The 20,036-nt window shown below is 41.5% G+C and overlaps 1 protein-coding gene across 1 annotated transcript in view; it reads right to left on the reverse strand.

Annotated features, from left to right (window-relative positions):
- Nucleotides 1-8,729: 8,729 nt before the first annotated feature.
- The window catches only part of LOC143850228 (casein kinase II subunit alpha-like), a gene marked incomplete at its 5' end in the record, with an annotated part of 40,059 nt that continues 28,752 nt past the window's right edge, over nucleotides 8,730-20,036 (reverse strand). The window contains 6 exons of the mRNA XM_077359493.1: nucleotides 8,730-9,016; nucleotides 9,114-9,182; nucleotides 9,286-9,349; nucleotides 9,437-9,519; nucleotides 11,027-11,092; nucleotides 11,194-11,284. Coding sequence (XP_077215608.1) covers nucleotides 8,960-9,016; nucleotides 9,114-9,182; nucleotides 9,286-9,349; nucleotides 9,437-9,519; nucleotides 11,027-11,092; nucleotides 11,194-11,284 — 430 coding nt within the window. The remainder of the gene's footprint in view (nucleotides 9,017-9,113; nucleotides 9,183-9,285; nucleotides 9,350-9,436; nucleotides 9,520-11,026; nucleotides 11,093-11,193; nucleotides 11,285-20,036) is intronic.

The raw sequence follows: 20,036 nt of genomic DNA on the forward strand, positions 1-20,036 counted from the left end.
TGAACCAATAAAGACATGAACAAATATACAAAACCATGAAGATCAGTACATTACCATGTGCTGGGTCATTATAAACCTGAACTATAAAAATCAAAATATTATCAAACATGGAGCCAATGAAGGACTGAACCATTGTATAAACCATTGTGAATCATTGAGAAACTGAACTAAAAATATATATAATATCAATAAAAACATAACTAATTAACCTCATACAACTCTTGAAAACAATAAGGAAAACACTATCACAATTACAAATTGCAGAAAATTTATAGGACAGCTATATGCCTCTTCAATAAACACAAATTAAAACTGCAAAGAAATGAGGTTAGCAATCCCTATCAACTTACAGATGAAGTCCAATTTGAAAATGATGTCTTATTAACATAAAACACATTTATTTAATGAGAAAGTCACAAACGAACAAAATAATTACAAGTGCTAACGAATTATAGATTTCTAGAGAAATTTTTGAACTTAAAATTCACTCAGATCTACAATCTATCATAGTAATATCCTAATGAACAATCTTAGAATAAAATCATCAACAAAATCAATAAATATGATTTCAACTCGAATTATTTCAAAATTTTAAAATACCTGTGTTGATCTTTTCCTTTCTTCCTCTTGATTTCTGTTGAAACGAATGAATAGAGCAAGGTCCAAATTGACAAATCTCAGCAAAGACAAGATAGATCCAAGCTCAAGAATCTCAGATCCAGAATTCGGCCGGAGCTCAGAATTCCACCGGAATTTGGTCGGAGAAGAAAGGGGAACAAGCTAGGGTTTCGATCGGCTCTCTCTCTCTCTCTCTCTGCAATTTCAGATCTGAAAAATCTCAAATCTGAGAAATGAATAAGAGAAAATAGAGGTATGATCAATGGAGTGGAATAGAGGTAATAGAGTAAGGGATTGGAAGTGATGGTGAGGGTAAAGATCTGCTGGAGGTCGGAGGTGCCGGAGAAAGGAAATTTCTGATCGGAAAAAGTAAACAAGCTAGGGTTCCAAACGAGAAATCAAGATCTGCTTGAAGCTGAGATAAGAAGAGATGGAGAAGATGATCAGAGGTTGCAAATTCTGCCAGAGCTCCGATGGATCTCGCCGGAGAAGATCGATCGGAGAAGAATAACGGTGAGATCTACTTTCTCTCACGGGCTTTCTCTCTCTCATTCTCTCTCTAAAACGAATTTCTCTCTTTTCTTTTTTTTAAAAATGAGAGAAAATTCGTATTTAAAGAGAATTTTGGGAGATTGATATCGGCACTCCAAAATGATGAGCGCGCAGAAAATTGATGAGCGCGCGAAATTACGTGTCTTATTCGGCCCAGGTTTGGCACCGTTCCAGGATAATTCACCCCCCTTCTGCGAACTTGTACTACGACTTTGCTTGACTCGTTCGCTAGGTAAACGCGCTCGGATTTTGACGAAATTTCGCAGGGACCTAGCTGGGGCCTTAACCTAGCTTAGGGTGAATTTTGGGACCCTAGCTGATTAATTTGGTGGGGTTTTGCTCAAACTTGGAGGGTTTAGGGCACGGTCAAAATGGGGTGTCTACACTCCCGCATGAAAAAGCGCTCAGTAAAACCCAGGGATCTGGTATTACGATGATCAGAGGTATCCACCCCCGAAACTCCGGAAAGTTCACACCAGAGTGGGAAGGACCCTACAAGGTCGCTCGAGCACTCCGCCCCAGAGCCTACCAGCTTGAGCACCTCGACGGGACCCCAGTCCCTCGAAGCTGGAACATGGACAGCCTCCGAAAGTTTTATCAATAAAAAGAAAGGGTAAGAGCTGTGTTTTCTTTTAAGTTGTTATGTGTGTTTTGTTTGTATGTCTCTTTTTGTTATTTTCAGCACAAAGCTATGTATTTCCTTTTTCGATCAATGAAATAGCGTTCCCTCCAAAAATCTGCGCATCTCCACTTTCTAGCCCGTGACATATACGGGGCCGAAAGAACACAGAGACCGAGACAGAGGTAACATCTAGGTTGATCCCCCTGAAAATACCCTAAAACGCTCCCCATGAGAAAAAGACCTGGCCTTTGTAAAGGGTAGGCAGGGCCCATCAACTCCAAGCTGATCACTCGAGAGGAAAATAGCCCTTCCACAAACAAGATACCCTGGAGTGCGCCCCGCGAAGGCGCACTAGAGGTATTCTTGCCGACAAAATTAAAAATCAACAACATTCCATCAAGAAAAAGACATGCAAGAGGGCTCAGTCACCATATACAGTGTCACATAAAATAAAGGAAGCAAGCAAACCTTCCTTTCCAAGGTCCTCACAACAAAAAAAAGGGGGTGGGGGGGAGGAGGAAAAAGAATGACAGTTCAAGGAGTTATTACAAACAAAACACATCGACCTCAAACAGGGTCCTAAAGAAACAAAGTTTGGAAAAAGATTCCAAAGCATCTGCATCCTACTGGCCTCCTGCGGGAGCCTCAGCGTCGGTAGAGGCATTTGGAGCGGCCACCAGATCCTTGACCGGCTCCCCGGCATCTACTACCCCCTGAGAGAGGTCCTCCGGAACGGTGTCCTCAGCGTCATGCACCAACCTCTCCAAAGGAAAAGAATGATCGACATCACGAACGCATCGCCGGCATTCGATAAAAGCCTTTATCTCAACATCGACGCTAAACGCAGCCGCGGCCCTTAAGAACTCCCCAGAATCTCGCCATTCCTCTCGCGCTTTGGCCAGCTCCGCAGCATGCTCCAGTCGGGCCACCAACAGGTTATTCTCCGCTCGGTCCCTCCCCTGCTCAGACATCTGGAGCTGCCCCTGAAGGTTCTTGACGGTGTCATCAAGTGCCGCCTTCTCGGCTCGGGCCTTCTCAAGATCCTCCTCAGCTCATGGATACGCTCTTCGAAAGCACCCATCTCGAACTCATCCTCGACCATGTACTGCAGCATCTTCCTGGCATAACTCTGAGCCTGCAGAGTCTCACCACAAACTGACCATTAGCAGTTCACCACGTGCAATCTCAATACAACAGAAGAAACAAAAGCCAACCACGCAATACTTACGCAGGATATAGAATGAAGGTACCGGGGCCCGAACATCCTATGGGGGAAGTTCTCCAACTCGGCCTCATCACCAGGAAGGGCAGTCGTCAACCCCAGCTCTACCCCAGCCCGTGGGTTCGAAAGGGCACCATCCTCAACACCAATCTTCCACTCCGGCTTGAACACTTCTCCTTGCACCTGGTAACAATTCACCGGGACCTCCATTCTATCCAAGAGCAGCTTGGTCATGACCGACCCCTCCAGCCACCTGGGCATGTCGTCTACAAGTGTGATCGGAGCACAGACTGGCCGACCGATTTTCCCCTGAGTGGCGCGAGGGGGAATGATCCTCTTGGCAGGAGGCTCCAACTCCTTATAAGGAGATCTTGTCGTATCTTTTACCCCAACCGAGTGGCCGGAGGAGTTAGATGGCGCGGGCTCGGAAAGCCTGGCCGCCGACCGGTCTTTCCTGGTCGCGGCCATGAAATCGGAAGGAATCTTCGACCAACCAGATCGACCCCCCGTCGCCTCCACCATGACCCCCTTCCCTTTAGCGACGTCCTCGGAAGAAGACATACCTGTCGCCAAAAAAACAGTTCAGGAAAGAACACCAAAGAAGGAAAAACCAAGAAAAAATTATTAGCAAGGAGAGGGGCTCACCACGATGACAGGCGAAACTCTCCCCCATTTCCTCACCCATCCAATGGGGCCCTCCTCTCAATAGCACCAAGCAGACCATACCTTCTCAAATTCCCCTCCCATCTAAACTCGGAAACATCAATAGCCTCCCCAGAGGCAAGCTTCTTCAGATCAAACTTGCTATAATCAGACTTGTTGGGAGTGGACTTCCTCCGCCACTCGTCAGAGAGCCTCCGGGACCTAGGGAAGCCCCAACCCGCATCCGACAAAGGGATTATGAACACATACTCCTCTTTTCACTTCTTAATGGAAGAAGGCAAGTTCGCCGCAATCCTCACCTGAGGACGCTGGATCAGGTACAACCAGCTGTCCTCACCCTTCTTCAAGAGAGTGCGCCAACTGTTGGGCGCCAGTTGGGAGGGGGCCACCCGATAAAATTCAATGGCCTCTACTATAATGCCCAAGAGCGGGAACCTAACCCCTGCCCTAAAAGCCTCCACGTAAAAAGCCATCTCCTCCTCCGTGACGCCCTCGCACACCCCATCCCGAGAAGAAGGGACCCTAATCCCGTAATCATCGGGAATGTGATACTCTTTTCCAATCCTCTCCACCACCTCTTTCTCCAAGAAACTCTTGCACGACGCCACCCGGCCAGGGCGGATAACAGCACCGGACCTTATGTCCCTAATCTCCGCCTCGCGAGTAGAAGGAACTCGAGCGAGCGGTTCAGAGGGAGCTGCCCCCGATGACGAGCCAGAAGCCCCAGGACTATCTTCCAACTCCCTGGGCATCTGTTCATCTCGGGAAGCGTCGCCCCCGCCTTTTACCAACCGCCTCATTTTTCTTGGCGGGTCCCTCTCCGCTACTTCTACTGACTCATTGATGGACTGTGAGAATCGGTTGCATCTGATATCGTAAAAGAATCAGAAATCAGTTGAAACAAAAGGCATGGAACTCACCGGAGCAAATAATGAAGAAAAACAAGAACCAGAGAAAAGTTGACAAAGATCGGCCACCGAACAAAATCGCCTCGGAGAAAAGCCCACTTCACCCAAAGAAGACGAAGAAATAAGGCAAAACAATCCCTAAAAAGCCTTAAAAATTAGGGTTTTGACATGCGTCGACCAACCTCCCTCCCTTTCCAATCGGATGGGACGTACACACGTGGCACCGATTGGGAAATTAGAGAAAATCGCCGAAAATCGAAGCGCCATTTCTTATGGCTAAAAGACATTTCTACCCCTACCACTAACTTCTCGAGCAAGTTATCCCTACAATGTTCCCGCCTAAAACAAGGCGAAACGTCATTCGAAGCATCCTCCCTGAACTTGGCCCCACCTGATGAAAAAGAGGGCTCGGATTTTAAAATTGCCCAACCGTACCCGCAGTGGGAAAAGGCTCGGAACCTAGCGAAAGGGTCCGGCCTTATCACTATAATTCCACCAGATGGAAAATACCAAGTACAGTGGGAAAAGGCTCGAAGCCCAGCGAAAGGGTCTGGCCTTATCATTATAATTCCATTAGATGGAAAATACCAAGTACAGTGGGAAAAAGCTCCGAACCCAGCAAAAGGGTCCTGCCTTATCACTATAATTCCACCAAATAGAAAATACCAAGTACAGTGGGAAAGGCTCGGAGCCCAGCGAAAGGGTCTGGCCTTATCACTATAATTTCACCAAATGAAAAATACCAAGTACAGTGGGAAAAGTCTCTGAACCCAGCAAAAGGGTCCGGCCTTATCACTATAATTCCATCAGATGGAAAATACCAAGTACAGTGGCAAAGGCTCGGAGCCCAGCGAAAGGGTCCGGCCTTATCACTATAATTTCATCAAATAGAAAATACCAAGTACGGTGGGAAAAGGCTCCGAACCCAGCAAAAGGGTCCGGCCTTATCACTATAATTCCACCAGATGGAGAATACCAAGTACAGTGGGAAAAGGCTCCGAACCCAGCAAAAGGGTCCGGCCTTATCACTATAATTCCACCAGATGAAAAATATCAAGTACAGCAGAAAGGGTTCGGATCCCAACAAAAGGGTCCGGCCTCAATATCACCAAACGAAAAATACAGAGCACGGTGGGAGAAGACTCAGAACCTAACACAAGGGTCCGGCGGGGTCACCCACTCAGATGCAAAAGTGGCCAGCCTAAACAAAAAGGCCCGGATCCTATAGCAAGGACCTGGTCTCACTACCATCACTCAGCTCGAACAAACTCAACTACCGCGCAAATGGGAAAGGAAGCATAAAAACACGTTAAAAGTACAAAAAGAAACTATCATTAATTATCCCTTCCTGGCTCGCAGGCCTACAAAACCTAAGGGGGGAAAGAAACAAGATAACAGGGCGCGCAGGCCCAGGCCCCCAGGACCCCCCTACAAAAAACAAAAAAAACAAAAAAGAGAAAAGCCTGACCCTCAAGGAACTGGCCACCGGTCCCCCCAAATCAGTCCAAACGACCAAGAGGAGATTTCTCTTCCGAGGAATCCTCCTCCTCCCAAGAGCTCTCCAGCATGGGATCCACCTCATATTCGAGCAACTGCTCGTTAAGAGCGTGGACCTTCCTTTGCAGCTCCTCGTTCCTCCGCTTCAAGTCTTCAATCTCCTTCTCCATCTTCAAGACGCGGTCACACAGTTCCATCCCCTGCCGGTAGGCCTGGCAAAAAAAGATTGTTTCTTAGCAACATAAGAACAGGACGGCATATCCTTGCGAGGCGAGGGAGAGAGGCGGAGAGGAAGAAAACCCAGAGGGGGGCCGGATCCCTCCTAGCCTTCTTTTGATGGGCCCAGAGGTCTTCCTCCGATTCGGAATACAAGTCAGGGTCACTCGAAGACTCCTGAGAGAAGGGGACCCTACCCTTGGCCCGCGAGGAAGAACCGGCAAAAGATTTGGGCATGTTGTCAAACAGGAGAAGAAAAAGGCTCGTGCAAAATAAGGCGGAAAGACCTTCCTTTATAAACCCATGAGACAGAAAGTGAAGCGACTCTCCCTATGCGTGTCCCCTTCCAATTGGGTGGCCAACCAGCGCCGCATAAATGCACTACAACCCCTCGAGAAGGAACCACCGAACGATGCAGCACGTCCCCTCGAACTCCAAGGCTCCCATAAATGCCCTCCCCACGATATTCTTTGACCGGACAATAAACTTACTCCCTCGGTCCATTCAATGGACCAAAGGAGTAAGGGGTATTATGATGGGACATAATACGGCGGGACCCTCGAATCTCACCACGTGTCGCCCATGCTGCAGAGGAACCTAATCATGATTAAGGAGGACGTTAATACGCCGTAAAACCACGTGATATTGCCACGTGTCACCTCTCCGCCTCCAAAAAACTTCATCATCACGATTATGGGCAAAATTACACAACAAAACCACATGCGCCGTCGAACCAGGGGCGAGCCCAATCCAACGAAAAAAGGTTATCTCTCTGAAATGATGAAAAGGTCCACGTGGCGTTCCAAGAAAGGGACTTACATACAAGATCAAAGTATAAAAATGCATGAAGTCCCTAAAGAAAGGGCGATTCGATCCCATCCTCTCCCCCCTCCAATTTGGCCGAAGGAAAGAAGCTACTCTAAAAAAGGAGGCACCATCAAAGGAATCTCTACGTTTGTGACTAAGATTTTCTTGCTCTAAGTAAGAGAGGTGCTCGACGCCTTATTGCCTCCCCCGCCCTTTTTTTCCTACCCGCTGCCTCCGACCCGCCCACCCAGATATCAGAGAAAGAACCCACATATTGATCTTGGTAAACCTGATTATACCTCAGTCATTTCTTGTTGTTCATTATATTGTTGGTCCAGAATCTGACTTGGGTTTCGAAGTGGTCATCCGGGACCCACCCCGGACCTCCCTGACCCCTCTGTTTGTGATTGCAGACCCCAGCGGAGGCTCTCTACGCACCGCGCGATCGCAGACCCGGATTCCGCCGGCATCACTTCCAAATCTCCCAAGTGATGATAAATATGATTGCTTTCAAAGAAAACCCAAAAGATGTTACACTTTTCATCCTGGATAAGTCAAACTATTGAATAAGCCTAGTATTTTATGTCTTGATTCTCAATCATAGTTAATGTAAGTACGATGCAAAATAGCTTTATATATATCTCTACCATCCACAAAAACATGTTCAAGATCCTCTTCCTTCGACCTAGCACAACAAGTACACAGAGATTGAATAGAGATAAAAATATCATCTATTATCAACCATAACGACTTTCGTGAAAATTTTCCAAACAAAACGCGGGCTATGTTTGACGGCTTACTTGTCTCTTATTCTTTTATTTAGATATTTGCATTTATTGCCTAGTTTTGGCCCATTCTTTCTTATTGCCCGACATGAGGATAAGAAACAGACCTTCCACTCTTTCCATATGTCGTGGTAGGAGAGAAACACCGACTTTTTAGAGTCCTAGTATTTTATTAGATAGTCTTGTTGGAACCATGGTTTAAATTTCGGACAAAATGGACCAAAATTTTGGACTTCGGTTGAGACCTAAACCGAAATTTAGGAAATTTCAGTTTAAATATCAGGCTTACAAACGGGTTTACAAAATTTTGGCCGAAATTTCTGTTATTTCGGAAAATTTCAGTAAATTTTGCCAAAATTTCAGATATAATAAAATACTACTTTTTTCTATTACTGGATTTCGGCAAAAATTTCAGTTTCGGCCAAGGCCGAAATTGGGACAGAAACCGAAATTTAAAACCATGGATGGAACGAGACTCGTTTTTCTTTAAAAAAGTTAGTAAGATAGACGTCCGAAAAAAAAAGAAAAACGCCATTGCAATCCTTCTCCCCTAGAATACGAGGCCAGTTCCCCTTCGAAGTGGACCATTGCACTACTATTTTGTTATTCATTTTAGGCTGAGAATCAGTACGCGTCCAACCAAACGCAAAGTTGTGCACCTATGAAGTTGGAAAGAGATAGTATCCACCAAGGGTATTAGTATGGTGACGAAGATGAAAATATTTGCATATGTTTAGTGTGGTAAAGTTGAATTCTGTCTGTTGGAAAGCCTGGTGAACAAAAAACTGATCAAACATCAAAAAATAATCCAATTGCCACAAAGATCTGTAACAAAATCGGAAATACAACACTCAAAAGCTGGATTTTGCAGATAAGGAGGATCATATCTAGATAAAACAAATACAATATTAAATTACTACAGATTGTTGATCTTGACAAAGCACAACTTAATCGCAATTTGCGACCAAAAAAAACCGCCATCTGCATTAACAGAAAATGCGGGTTTCGTTCTACAGAGACAATCAAGCACTAGAATGTCATTCTTTATGGTAATGCAGAAGTTACACTGCTACGTTCGAGGCCTACTGCTTTCTGCATTTTTCACTGGATAGAAGTAGGGATGGGCCTACACAGCATAAAGATTAGTAATTAGTTACTTAATAACAGAGACACAATTTAAATGAGCCAATGAAAGAAGAAATGAAAGTAATCATAATAATTACCATTGCTTCTTTTGCAGTTGGCCTTTCCTGGTGATCATATCGAAGCAACTTGTCGAGAAAATCAAGCGCCTATGAAATATGGGTGAAGTTAGATCAGCTACATAATGAAGGAATTTAGGTTTTTGTTTTTTTGGAGCAAAGGAATTCAGCTTGATTACACTGAATGACAGACCTCAGGAACAGCCAAATGCTGATTATCAGCATTTGTGAACTTTGTCCATTGCTTTCTGCTATGCCTGTAGCAAAGAGAACTCATTTGTTTCAGAAACAACAATTTTTATTGATGAAATCATGGAAGCAATCAGGTACAGGCATAACATAACCTCCCAACAAGGGCCTCAAGGTGTGGGTCAAGCTCCAAGCGGTATTTGCTCAGATAAGCATTCAACTCATCTGTTCCAAGCACCTGAAAAAAGAAAATTGAGAATTTAATGTATTTGTATCGCTCAATGCTTCAACCAGGTCACAAGTTCAGTCCCTGTTACCAGTAAAAACTATCAACAAAAGAATCTCAGCACCAGAGATATCAACCTTGCCATAAAACATGGACACTAACAGTAGAGGTTGGGTCTCGAATTCAAGTAATCAAGTTTTTCCAGGCATTTACTCCAAGAAATTAGATTGATCCTAACCCATCAATTTCAGAGAATGATAGGTTAAGAATGAAAATGCAAAAGTCCATATTGAGCCGGAAAATCACAATAAATCACAGGGCTCCCAAACCTGCTAAAGCAATTACCCTGGAACAAAAGGAGATCCACTAACAACTCTCTCATGGCCACGAAGGCTCCAACAAATGATGGTTCTGCGCTATATCACCCCCACCCCGAACACCCTAACCAACTTATAGGACTCAACAACCTTGACTCTTGCCATCCTAACCAATGATCTATGTGAAACTTCAAAGGGCACGTCACCACACAATGGGGTTCCTCCAAGAGCCTACCCCTATTGCTCGCACCTGGCATAAACTTTACACTGCGACATCATCATGCACTCTGTCCTTTGAAATACAATAATCTAAATGTCAAACGAAACCGAAAAAAATGGTCAGCATGTTTCTATTTCCATAGCCACCGATACGAAAACCTTAAGTCAACAGGGTTAGATTCAGCTAAGGCTTTCGTCAAGTTGACGAATATACTATTTATTTATTTATTTTGAAAAAGGTCACTTTATTACGAAAAAACCAATGTACATTTTTATATTATTATATATCAGGGGACAAGATGTTCCAAACTGAAAATACAGAGAAATCCTCAAATTGGCTGCAACACTTGAAGACCCAGCACATTACAGTCACTAAGGCAGTATCTGCATTGATGACGATGTAACAATTTAATTCACAGAGACGAATATGCTACTACTATAGTACGTAAATTATAGAACTTCGGTCGATTTGTCGAAATTTCAACAAAAGTACATAAAATTTGTCGAAATCTCAACCGAAGGAATATAAAGCCAATTACTAAGCCTCATCCTCCCAAATAAAGCATACTACTCTTCCAAAGTTCCAAACAAATTTGTTTCCAAGATGTATTCACACCATACTCTTACTCATATATTATCCCAACCATCATGTATATAAATATAAATATAAATACGTATGTCACTATACAAGGCGCTATTTTCCAACATCATCAATATAGTTGAAGAATTCCAATACAACATGATTTACTTTACCGATAAGTCACTATCATGTCCTATAATATGACAACTAATATGATGACTCCATCACTATAAGAAACACTGTAGAGAAAAAATCATTTAACATTTTTATTACATAATGGATGTTGCATGCATGTAAAGGTATGTCTTCAGCAAAAATCTAACCCAATATTATATAAGGCCAATATTCGACCACATAAATAAATAAGCAAAACATGTATCAAGTTTCCATGAACGCCACTTACCTTAGCAATTTTAACCAATTGATCATAATTATCATGGCCATAGAAGAAGGGTTCCTTACGAAATATCTGTAGAAAGGGAAAGTTCATCAATACGAGAAAAAAGAGTAATGCCTCTTTTCTCCTTTTATCAATAAGAGCTAAACTGAATGTTGTCAGGTAACACGTACCATTCCAGCAAACATACAACCAAGGCTCCACAAATCTAATGAATAATCATAGTCTTGTAAATCAACAAGGAGCTCTGGGCCTTTGAAGTACCTGCGGATAGAATGTGAGAAAAGCATTTAGTCATGGAAAGGTGCTTGCAAAACCCAAAAGGATAAAAAAAAATGTAAACCAACAGAAGGCAACTCATAGTCAAGAATTGCATTGGAGATTGATACTTACATAAAATCATACAAACAATTACAAAACAGGTATCAAATATAAGAAAGAACTTTTCACTAAAAGCTTTATTAATTTATTTAGACAATGTATTTCATCATCAACGCTAATTTATATCACTAGGCAAAAACGACAATGGTTTTGTAGTCAGCTTATTATCCAGGACATGTTGATGACTATAAATAAATCTTATTGGAACTGAACATTTGAAATAATCGGTAATGGAAAAAAAATACGTAGAACTCCTCCAAAGAAAGACAGCAGACCTAATCCTCCATATTGGAATAATACCAACATCTTTTTCAACCATATTTGACAGCCCAAAAAATGTGCCTTGGCCTATTAGAAAACCATGAAACCGCTCTCCCTTCCATACTCTATAATATGGTCTATCTATCCCTTACATAGTTTGCAATATCCAATATCAAACACATATTGAACACCTTAAAATCTGATGTCTCACCAAAACGCAAGAGTTCTTAAGTGACGCACTATTTCTTGAAAAAATCTTACAAGAATTCGACAAGATTCATTAGAAATGGATAAGAACAAACCATAATAAATTATTGGAAAAAAAAATACATTGGATAAGAGCATTTATAATTATTTTAAGATGTAATGCAAATACACCAGGCTGATTACATGATTCATATCTGACAACATATTAAATGATATAACTGTCTAATTGATTTAATTTACCAGTATATAATTAGTACTATGATTTATGAGTTCAAAGCACTTCAACGATTCTATGATTTAAAAGTATAAACTACAAGATAGTGAAGCATAGCTGCCCAAACTAATTCTCCAATGCTGCAATTAAAATTATAGAATTCAAAAGAATAAAAAACAAAAGATGAAATAGAGAAGAAAAATAATACCTTGCCAATCATTAAACATTACAAGGTTCAAACCTCAAAGTAAGAACTAATGTACAAAGTAATGTAATTCCTATTATGTTACTTTTCGGGCTCTCAGTCCCGTTGTAATTTCTGGGACCTCCTCAGTCTTCGTTTGGTTGTAATGAAATTGGTCTTACCATTCAAAAAACAATGTACAAAGTAGAATATGGTAGAAAGTAGAAAATACAAACTATGAAGACAATTAGGCAAGGTAAAAAGACAATTACAAAAATGGTTCTAAACATTTATTATCGATATAAAGAAATAATAAAAAAAGAAAAAAAAAAGAATATAGTTTATTTTTTTTCTAGCTCTAAAGAACTAGGCCAAGACAATTAAGCAAGTTACAAAGACAATTAAAAACATAGTTCTAAACATTCATCATCGATATGAGAAATAATAAAACATATAGGTCCACCCCAAGGACATTGTTATAAAGAAATAATAAAACAAAAGAACAAAGAAGAGTATTAAACATATAGGTCCACCCCTAGAACACCGTTATAAAGAAATAATTGGAAAAAAAAAAGAAAAAAGAATAGATTAAACATATAGGTCCACCCGAAAAGTAACCATGTAGATAGACATTTATTTTTTGAACTGAAAAGAAGGGAAAAAAATTTAAAAATAGCATATGTATGGCTCTTTAATCCATCAACTAGAAAATCAAATAAATATTTTTTGTCAAAGATCTTGAAAAAGAGGGGTCAAAATATGTCTCCCTTCCTCAACCTGGAAATTACAAGGAGAGTGTGAGCCCAATGACGAGTATCATAGGATTTCCGATAAAATATGTTTGTTTTATTCGACTAGAAGCCAATCAATCAGTTAGAGCACTCTCACACCGAAGATGAATGGGGCTAAGCGATCTGCCGAAGCTGTGGGATGTACCAATGATGGTATACCATCTACACTAAATCGTGCAACTATGAACCATATTCTACTTCTTGTTGAGCGGGATTACTAGATTTTTTACTAGATTACCTACAGCATAAGTACAATACATCCTTGTTGAACATCTATCCTAAGGCGATCCTACCCAAGATGCATCTGAAAAACTTAGATTTCTTATGTGATCATTTTTCTTGAAGATAATTACTCTACCTGGTGACCCTTTGTATTCCCAACTATAGGATGGGTCTATGGACCATATGGAGAGGGAAATGAACATATTTCCACATATAACAATAACCGCTACAATTAAAATTAACAAAATTAGCATCGAGGAGTCCAAAAAGACATCTAAAAATAAACTTTTTGTCGGGTGTCACATGAAAAACTGACAGCGAGAATATCGAGAGATATCTATCACGCACATTTATAGGGCACGACATATTAATTCTGATCCCTTGGCAAATTTTTGGGTACCTTTTACAGAATTACGGATGTGAGATTAAATGCTCAATTTGTTAAGGACCGATTCCCTCTCATTTAGTTTTGCCTTTGTCATTTGCATTTTTTAGGTACCTTATTTTATTAAGGATGTGAGATTAAATGCTCAGTTTGTTAAGGACTGATTCCCTCTCATTTTAGTTTTGCCTTTGTCATTTGCATTTTTTGGGTACCTTATTTTTTATTTTTTGAAAGATGACAAGTTTCATTAATATTCAAATAGCAATCGGGACAAGGGGTCCCATCCTGCAATTACAAAATATTAAGGTGAATTGGCACGGGCATACCCGAAGCCAATTCAGGAGCAAACAGAAGATATTACAAAACTCAACTATTCCTTTCCTCTAATATGATACCCATATCCCTGTACCTATACATGGTTCTATTGTATATGTAAACCTTTCCTTTATACATTGTTCATTCCTTTCCTCAACCCTTTAACCTGTACCATTTTGGACTGCACAATTCTAGTTTTCCTAAGTACTTCTTTGAGATTATACAAAATCGGAGTTTAAGAAAACCACTAGTGCTACAAGATTCTGAATCGGTAGTCAAACTCTCTGAAATTCTAAGGCTCATCATAGAGTTTCAAGGGAGTCATCTGGTTTGGCGAAAGCAAACTGGATAACCTTAGCGAAAGAACGAGTCTCTCAAGCTTTGGCTATTGGAGATAAAAATCTTGGACGACGACCAGCATCAAAATAATTCTAAACAGAACAAACCCTGAGTGGAATTGAGGGGATTACTCCCTATTCACCTACAACGAAGCTCTTATAGTTGCAACCAAAGTCACCAGCTAAAACGATTCTGCACATACTCCTTAAACACTTTTACCAAGGGGAACACCCACGCCCAACTCTCAATCTGACCTATTTAAACATCTATTCCAGGCTTGTTTTAATCATCTACTCCCGGTTTGTTTCAAATTTCTTTAGCCCTGGCCTTTTGTTCTTCCTTATCTCTTTCCTTCATTGCAAGGAACATTTTTTTTGTTGCCCCCAAATCTTTCTTATATGTAATCCCAAAAACATTCCCTATCGATAATAGGTCATTAAACTCTTCCGAGTATGATCCCCTACTCCTAGAGTCGTCTGAACTATTATCAATCTGCAGTCCCTTACCTCTAGAATCCTTAGGGATTTGGGGTTCCCCAACTGGCAGATTTTCAATCTGCCCTGAAATGCCCAATGCAGCAGCTACCCCCATAATCGAGTTAGATCGATTGGTTTCCAGGTTTCTCATGACAGTTTTTCTTTCCTCCTCCCAAAGACGCCGCCGAGTACGCCTTTCATTTTCTAGAACCTTACTGAATATGGGGAGGGGTCAAGGAGACGTACATGCAGTTCTTTATCGCTAGTCGATTCCGAAGCAGGATCCAGATTATTAATGGAGGATGAGTTTTTCTTTAGCTGAGCCCATCACTTTTCTAGCGGACTAAGGGAAATTTCACAGGGGGGCGGAGATTCCTTCCTAGCAAGTTTTTCATTGTAGCGAAGGTCTTTCAGCAGTTCGATATCTCCGTCCTCAAACGAGAAGCCCCGCGAGGGTGGAGAACTTCCATCTTGGACCGATGCTTTTCCTGACATAGCTGGCGAACTGATGGTGTCGAAGTTTTGGAGAAGCTTCTGAGATTCGACAATTAGTCTCCTCCTGTGGTTTTCTTTCCTAACAATACCTTTTAATTTTCTCGTAAAAGCTGAAAGGCCCCCTCGAGTGGCTAATACCTGTAGTTCCGAGTTCCTCTGGCGCACGATAGCTTTTCCTGAGCGTGGGCGCTTGGTGGAATCTAGTTTTGATCTTTAGCACCTTTTTGTCCTTTACCGAGGTCAGAATACAGCTATCAGCAACATCTTTTCGAGAGGCCTTTCCTTTCTCTCCACGAGACCCTTCAATTAATGTTTTCCGTGTCGAACCACTTTTAGCCTGGCCCCACTTTCCAGTCACATCAGCTTTCCTAATCTCCGACATTACAGATGAGACAATGGCGGTAAGCTTGGGAGATTCAAAATTCAAACCAGGTCCCCCACCAACGGCTCTCTGTCAATGTCGCAAGTATTGGGATTAGAGTTCGTCACACTTTCCAGTGAGTCAGCCATTGCCGGTAACTGAACACCAGAAACCTGTTCAGGACCCTCACAAACGTCCAAATTATCTTTACTACTTGATTCCCCCATAACCGAAACCGTCGTACTCCAGAAATCATCTTAACTCCAATAGAATAAATGTTGTTCTCCACCCTTAAATTAATGGATGAGGGTATAGATTTCCACAAGGGGGTTAATACCAATGCTGATGCAAAAGACATGCAGTGATCGTGATTACCAAATAGTTGGGTTTGGATAACCTGGCCCAAATGTTGCCCAGAGTATTCCAATGTTGCCGAGGACCGGGCGTGAAAAGGGATATCATAGAATCTTATCCTAACAGTTCTAGCTCCCGTGTTGTAAGCCGAAGACCAAGGTTGAAGAGAAGAGACGAATCCTCCCAAAAAGTCACCTCCACGCCTGAGGGTTCGCCTGGGATTCTGACAGAAAACGGAAAAGAATATCGACAGAGTTAATAGAGAAAGGCTTCTGCAGCTCCGGCAGACCCCAGCAATTTTTAGCCCACTCCCAAACATCTTCCAACAACCAGGATGCAGATTTCAAAGTCCCAATGAGACAACTCTTTAAATAAAGCTTTCGGTCCTCTACCACAGTAATTAGGACCTCCAGGGGTAAGGGATCGGCATGAGTGTCAGCCTGGGAGGGACCGACTTTAGGTCTCCAAACCATGGCTGGGGTCAATTGGATTCCGGATCCAAGCATTTTCTACAGGTGTTATGCGATCCGAAATTTCTATATTGGCACTTCGGACACATCCAATCACTGTCATTGGAAGGCAATCGACGATTAAATCCAGAGGCTCTTCGGCCAAGGACTCTTCTGGCCCCAAATTCCAAACGTCTTGTTCGAATCTCCCTGTCCTCAATGCTACCCAGCGATCCTGAGTGGGATCTAGGGGAACCCATTGAGATCTATTAAGGTGAGAGTTCTTCGACAGCAAATATTAAGGATCCCCAAGGATTCAAAAACTTCCAGAGCACGGTATCCTGCTTCCAGGAAATTTTGGAAATGAACCACAGTGAGATCCAGATTGAAGCCACAAGGACAAACTAAAGTTTCCACAGGAAAACCCGAGACCACGCCCGCCATAGGAGGAGACCGACGGCATCTAAAAACGTCTCGGATAGTCATCTCCGGCAATGGGCACCAAAACCTAAACCGAAATTTAAAACCCTTGCTTGAGGGGAGTTCAAAGTATCCTTTTTTTCTCTTCCTTTACTTTCGTCTCTCTCTCTCTCTCTCTCTCTCTCTCTCTCTCTCTCTCTCTCTCTCTGCTTCACGAAATTGAGGGGAGGAGATTTGTGGAGTACGTGGTACCTTATTTTATTAATAAATTAAATGTTAAAAAAGAACATTGGTATGAGTATGACAAACTTCGCACGATAAATCCATAGCACCTAGTAATACAATTGTTATGTTCAAAAAAGATTAGTAAATCGGTCATAAGATGATGATTCTTCCCCAAAAAACTATAATCATGTGCCAAACAACTAATACTTAAAAGCTCATTTCGATGGAAGATGCTTTGGGGGGTGATAACCCCATTTAGAGACTTGGCAAACCCCCTTTAGAGATTTGAAAAGCCCCATTTAGAAGGTTGATAACCCCATTTAGAGACTTGGCAAACCCCTCTATTAGTACCTGATAACCTAATTTTTACCGCTTGAAAACTCCCTTCTAATATATTCAAAACCCCTCTTTAACCCCCTTTTAGCTTCTTTGTAAGCCCTTTTTGAGTTGATAACCCCCTATATGTATTGACAACCCACCCTCGGTACGAATTGATAACCCCTGTTTAGGTACTACATAAGCCCTTCTTAAGGACTTCAGAAACCCTCTTTGATAACCCCCTTCAAAACCCCCCTCTTTCCAAATAGATAACCCCATTTAGGTACTTAATAAGACTTTTTTGTGGAGTTAAAAACTGCTGCTTAGATAACCCTCTTTATAGACTCGATAACCCCTTTCAAAAGACTTCAAAAACCCTATTATAGGAATTGATAACCCCACTCGATATGAATTGTAAACCCCATTTAGGTACTGCATAAGCCCTTCTTGTAGACTTGATAACCCTCTTAGATAACTTAGTTTAGATAGTTGTTACCCCCCTTCAAAACCCTATCATATGAATTGTTAACCCCACTCGATATGAATTGATAACCCCCATTTAGGTACTACATAAGCCCTTCTTGTGAACTTGAGAACCCTCTTAGATAACCACCTTGTTTAGATACTTGTTACCCCCCTTCAAAACCCCTCTTCACAAATAGATAACCCAGATTTAGCTATTTAATAAGCCTTTTTTGTGGAGTTCAGTATTCCTGCTTAAATAACCCTCTTTAGAGACTTGATAACCCCTTTCTAGAGTCTCGATAACCTCTGTCAAGAGACTTCAAGATCCCTATTTAGGATTTGATAAGTAGCCCATTTAGCTACTTCATAGTGGCATGATAAACCCCTTCTAGAGGCATGAAAACCCACATTTGATAAGCATCCCTATTTAGGAGTTGAGTAGCCCATTTGATAAGCCCTCTATAGCGACATGATAACCCCCTTCCAGAGGCCTAAAAACCCTACACTTTAGGAATTGATAACCCCCATCTGTCATCTTGATAACCCCTCCTTGTTGGGAGTTAAGAACCTTTAGAGACTTGATAACCCCCATCTATAGACTTGTGATTCATTTTTATAGTGTTTGATAACCCCTTACTGTTTTTTACAGATCCATATACAGTATATGATTTGTAAAATGGCAAAGCCTTAAAAGAAGGCGGCACAAAAAACTCCAAGAAAGACTCCAAGAAATAACCAAAAGGGTTTAAAAAGGGAGAAGAGAAAAAATAAAGTGAGGAAAAAGAGAAAGAGACATGTAAGTTAATTTGATGTTAATGATTTCAATCTAAGTTAATTTATTTATGACATTTATATTTTTGATGATGTAATTTGTTTTGCAGGCTCTATATATCCGAGCACGATGTTCTCCTTCATGTTTTAAAACGGCAGGGGATAGAATAAAGTTGGAGAAAGTCCATTATGATGCTCTAGCGAAAACTCCTTTTGGCGATTTGATCCTCCTAAATGACATTGTGATGCACAAGCCTCAAATAAGAGCACTCCATAATAAGTGGGATCCTGCAACAAAGACTTTCACGTTAGGGAGTATCTCAATCCTCTTTCGGGCCACCGATGTTGCTTTGGCATTAGGCCTGCCACTTAGGGGTGAAAGAATGGAGGTGGTGAGGGTTCTATCAACCGACAAGAGAAACCCTCCTCCTAAAGTAGCTGGTTGGCCATTTCCTAAAGCCTATGTCATGGCATTCGTTCTTGAGGAGGAAATTATGGCAACAGTTCGATCACATGAGTAACCCTCCATAAACAAAACCATTAAATATGTACTCTTATACTTTTTTGCGACTGTCCTTTTCACTCGTCAAGCTAACAGGTTGTTCTAGCCCTTTATAGACGATTTAGAAAAAGATTGCCAACTACAACCGGGGAAAGGTAGTGTATGACTAGTTAGTAAATTATTTAAACAAAGTCAACAAGAGTCGCAAATATCTTAGCGGTTGCTCATTGGCAATGCAGGTATGATGGACTCAGCCTGTTTAATATTTTAATTCTTTTTTATTTTGACAATTCTACTCGAGACTTGATCTGAATGACTTTTTTAGGGTTTACGAGCATACAAAATCGGTGTGTCCTATGTTTGTAGGTGTAGTTATACGAGCATACCAAATTTTGGATTCTCACTAATCCAAATGCCCGCCCATGTCTGTTGAAGTGGGATTATAAGGCAAAGAAATTGAGAAAGTATCAATTGGTTGAGCATAAATGGATTGAGAAATCTGAGATAAGACATAAAACTAGATATTGTATCATTTTTTATTTTTTTTTAAATGGCAATATATTGATAGAAAGGAACCGAGATGGTCCACAAATATACAATGAAAAGAAAAATTACATCACAAAAGACTAAAAATATATTTCACGGAGGGAGATGATCGAACCATTCCAAACCCTCTTTATGGACACCCGATCTCTCTAGGGAATCAGCTTCACCATTGGCTGATCTTCTAACAAATTTAAACACTATGGATGAACCTGAAACAAGATCAGCGATTTCCTCGAAGAAGCTAAGAAATCGTCAGGTAGGGCACCCTTCCCAGATAGCCAACTGATTACGTTAGAAGAATCACCTTCCACAATCACCTTATCGAACATATCCCT

This window comes from Tasmannia lanceolata, unplaced genomic scaffold (assembly GCF_043159265.1).
Source record: "Tasmannia lanceolata isolate RefF3 unplaced genomic scaffold, GAP_Taslan_0.1 ptg000018l, whole genome shotgun sequence".
Lineage (NCBI taxonomy): Eukaryota > Viridiplantae > Streptophyta > Magnoliopsida > Canellales > Winteraceae > Tasmannia > Tasmannia lanceolata.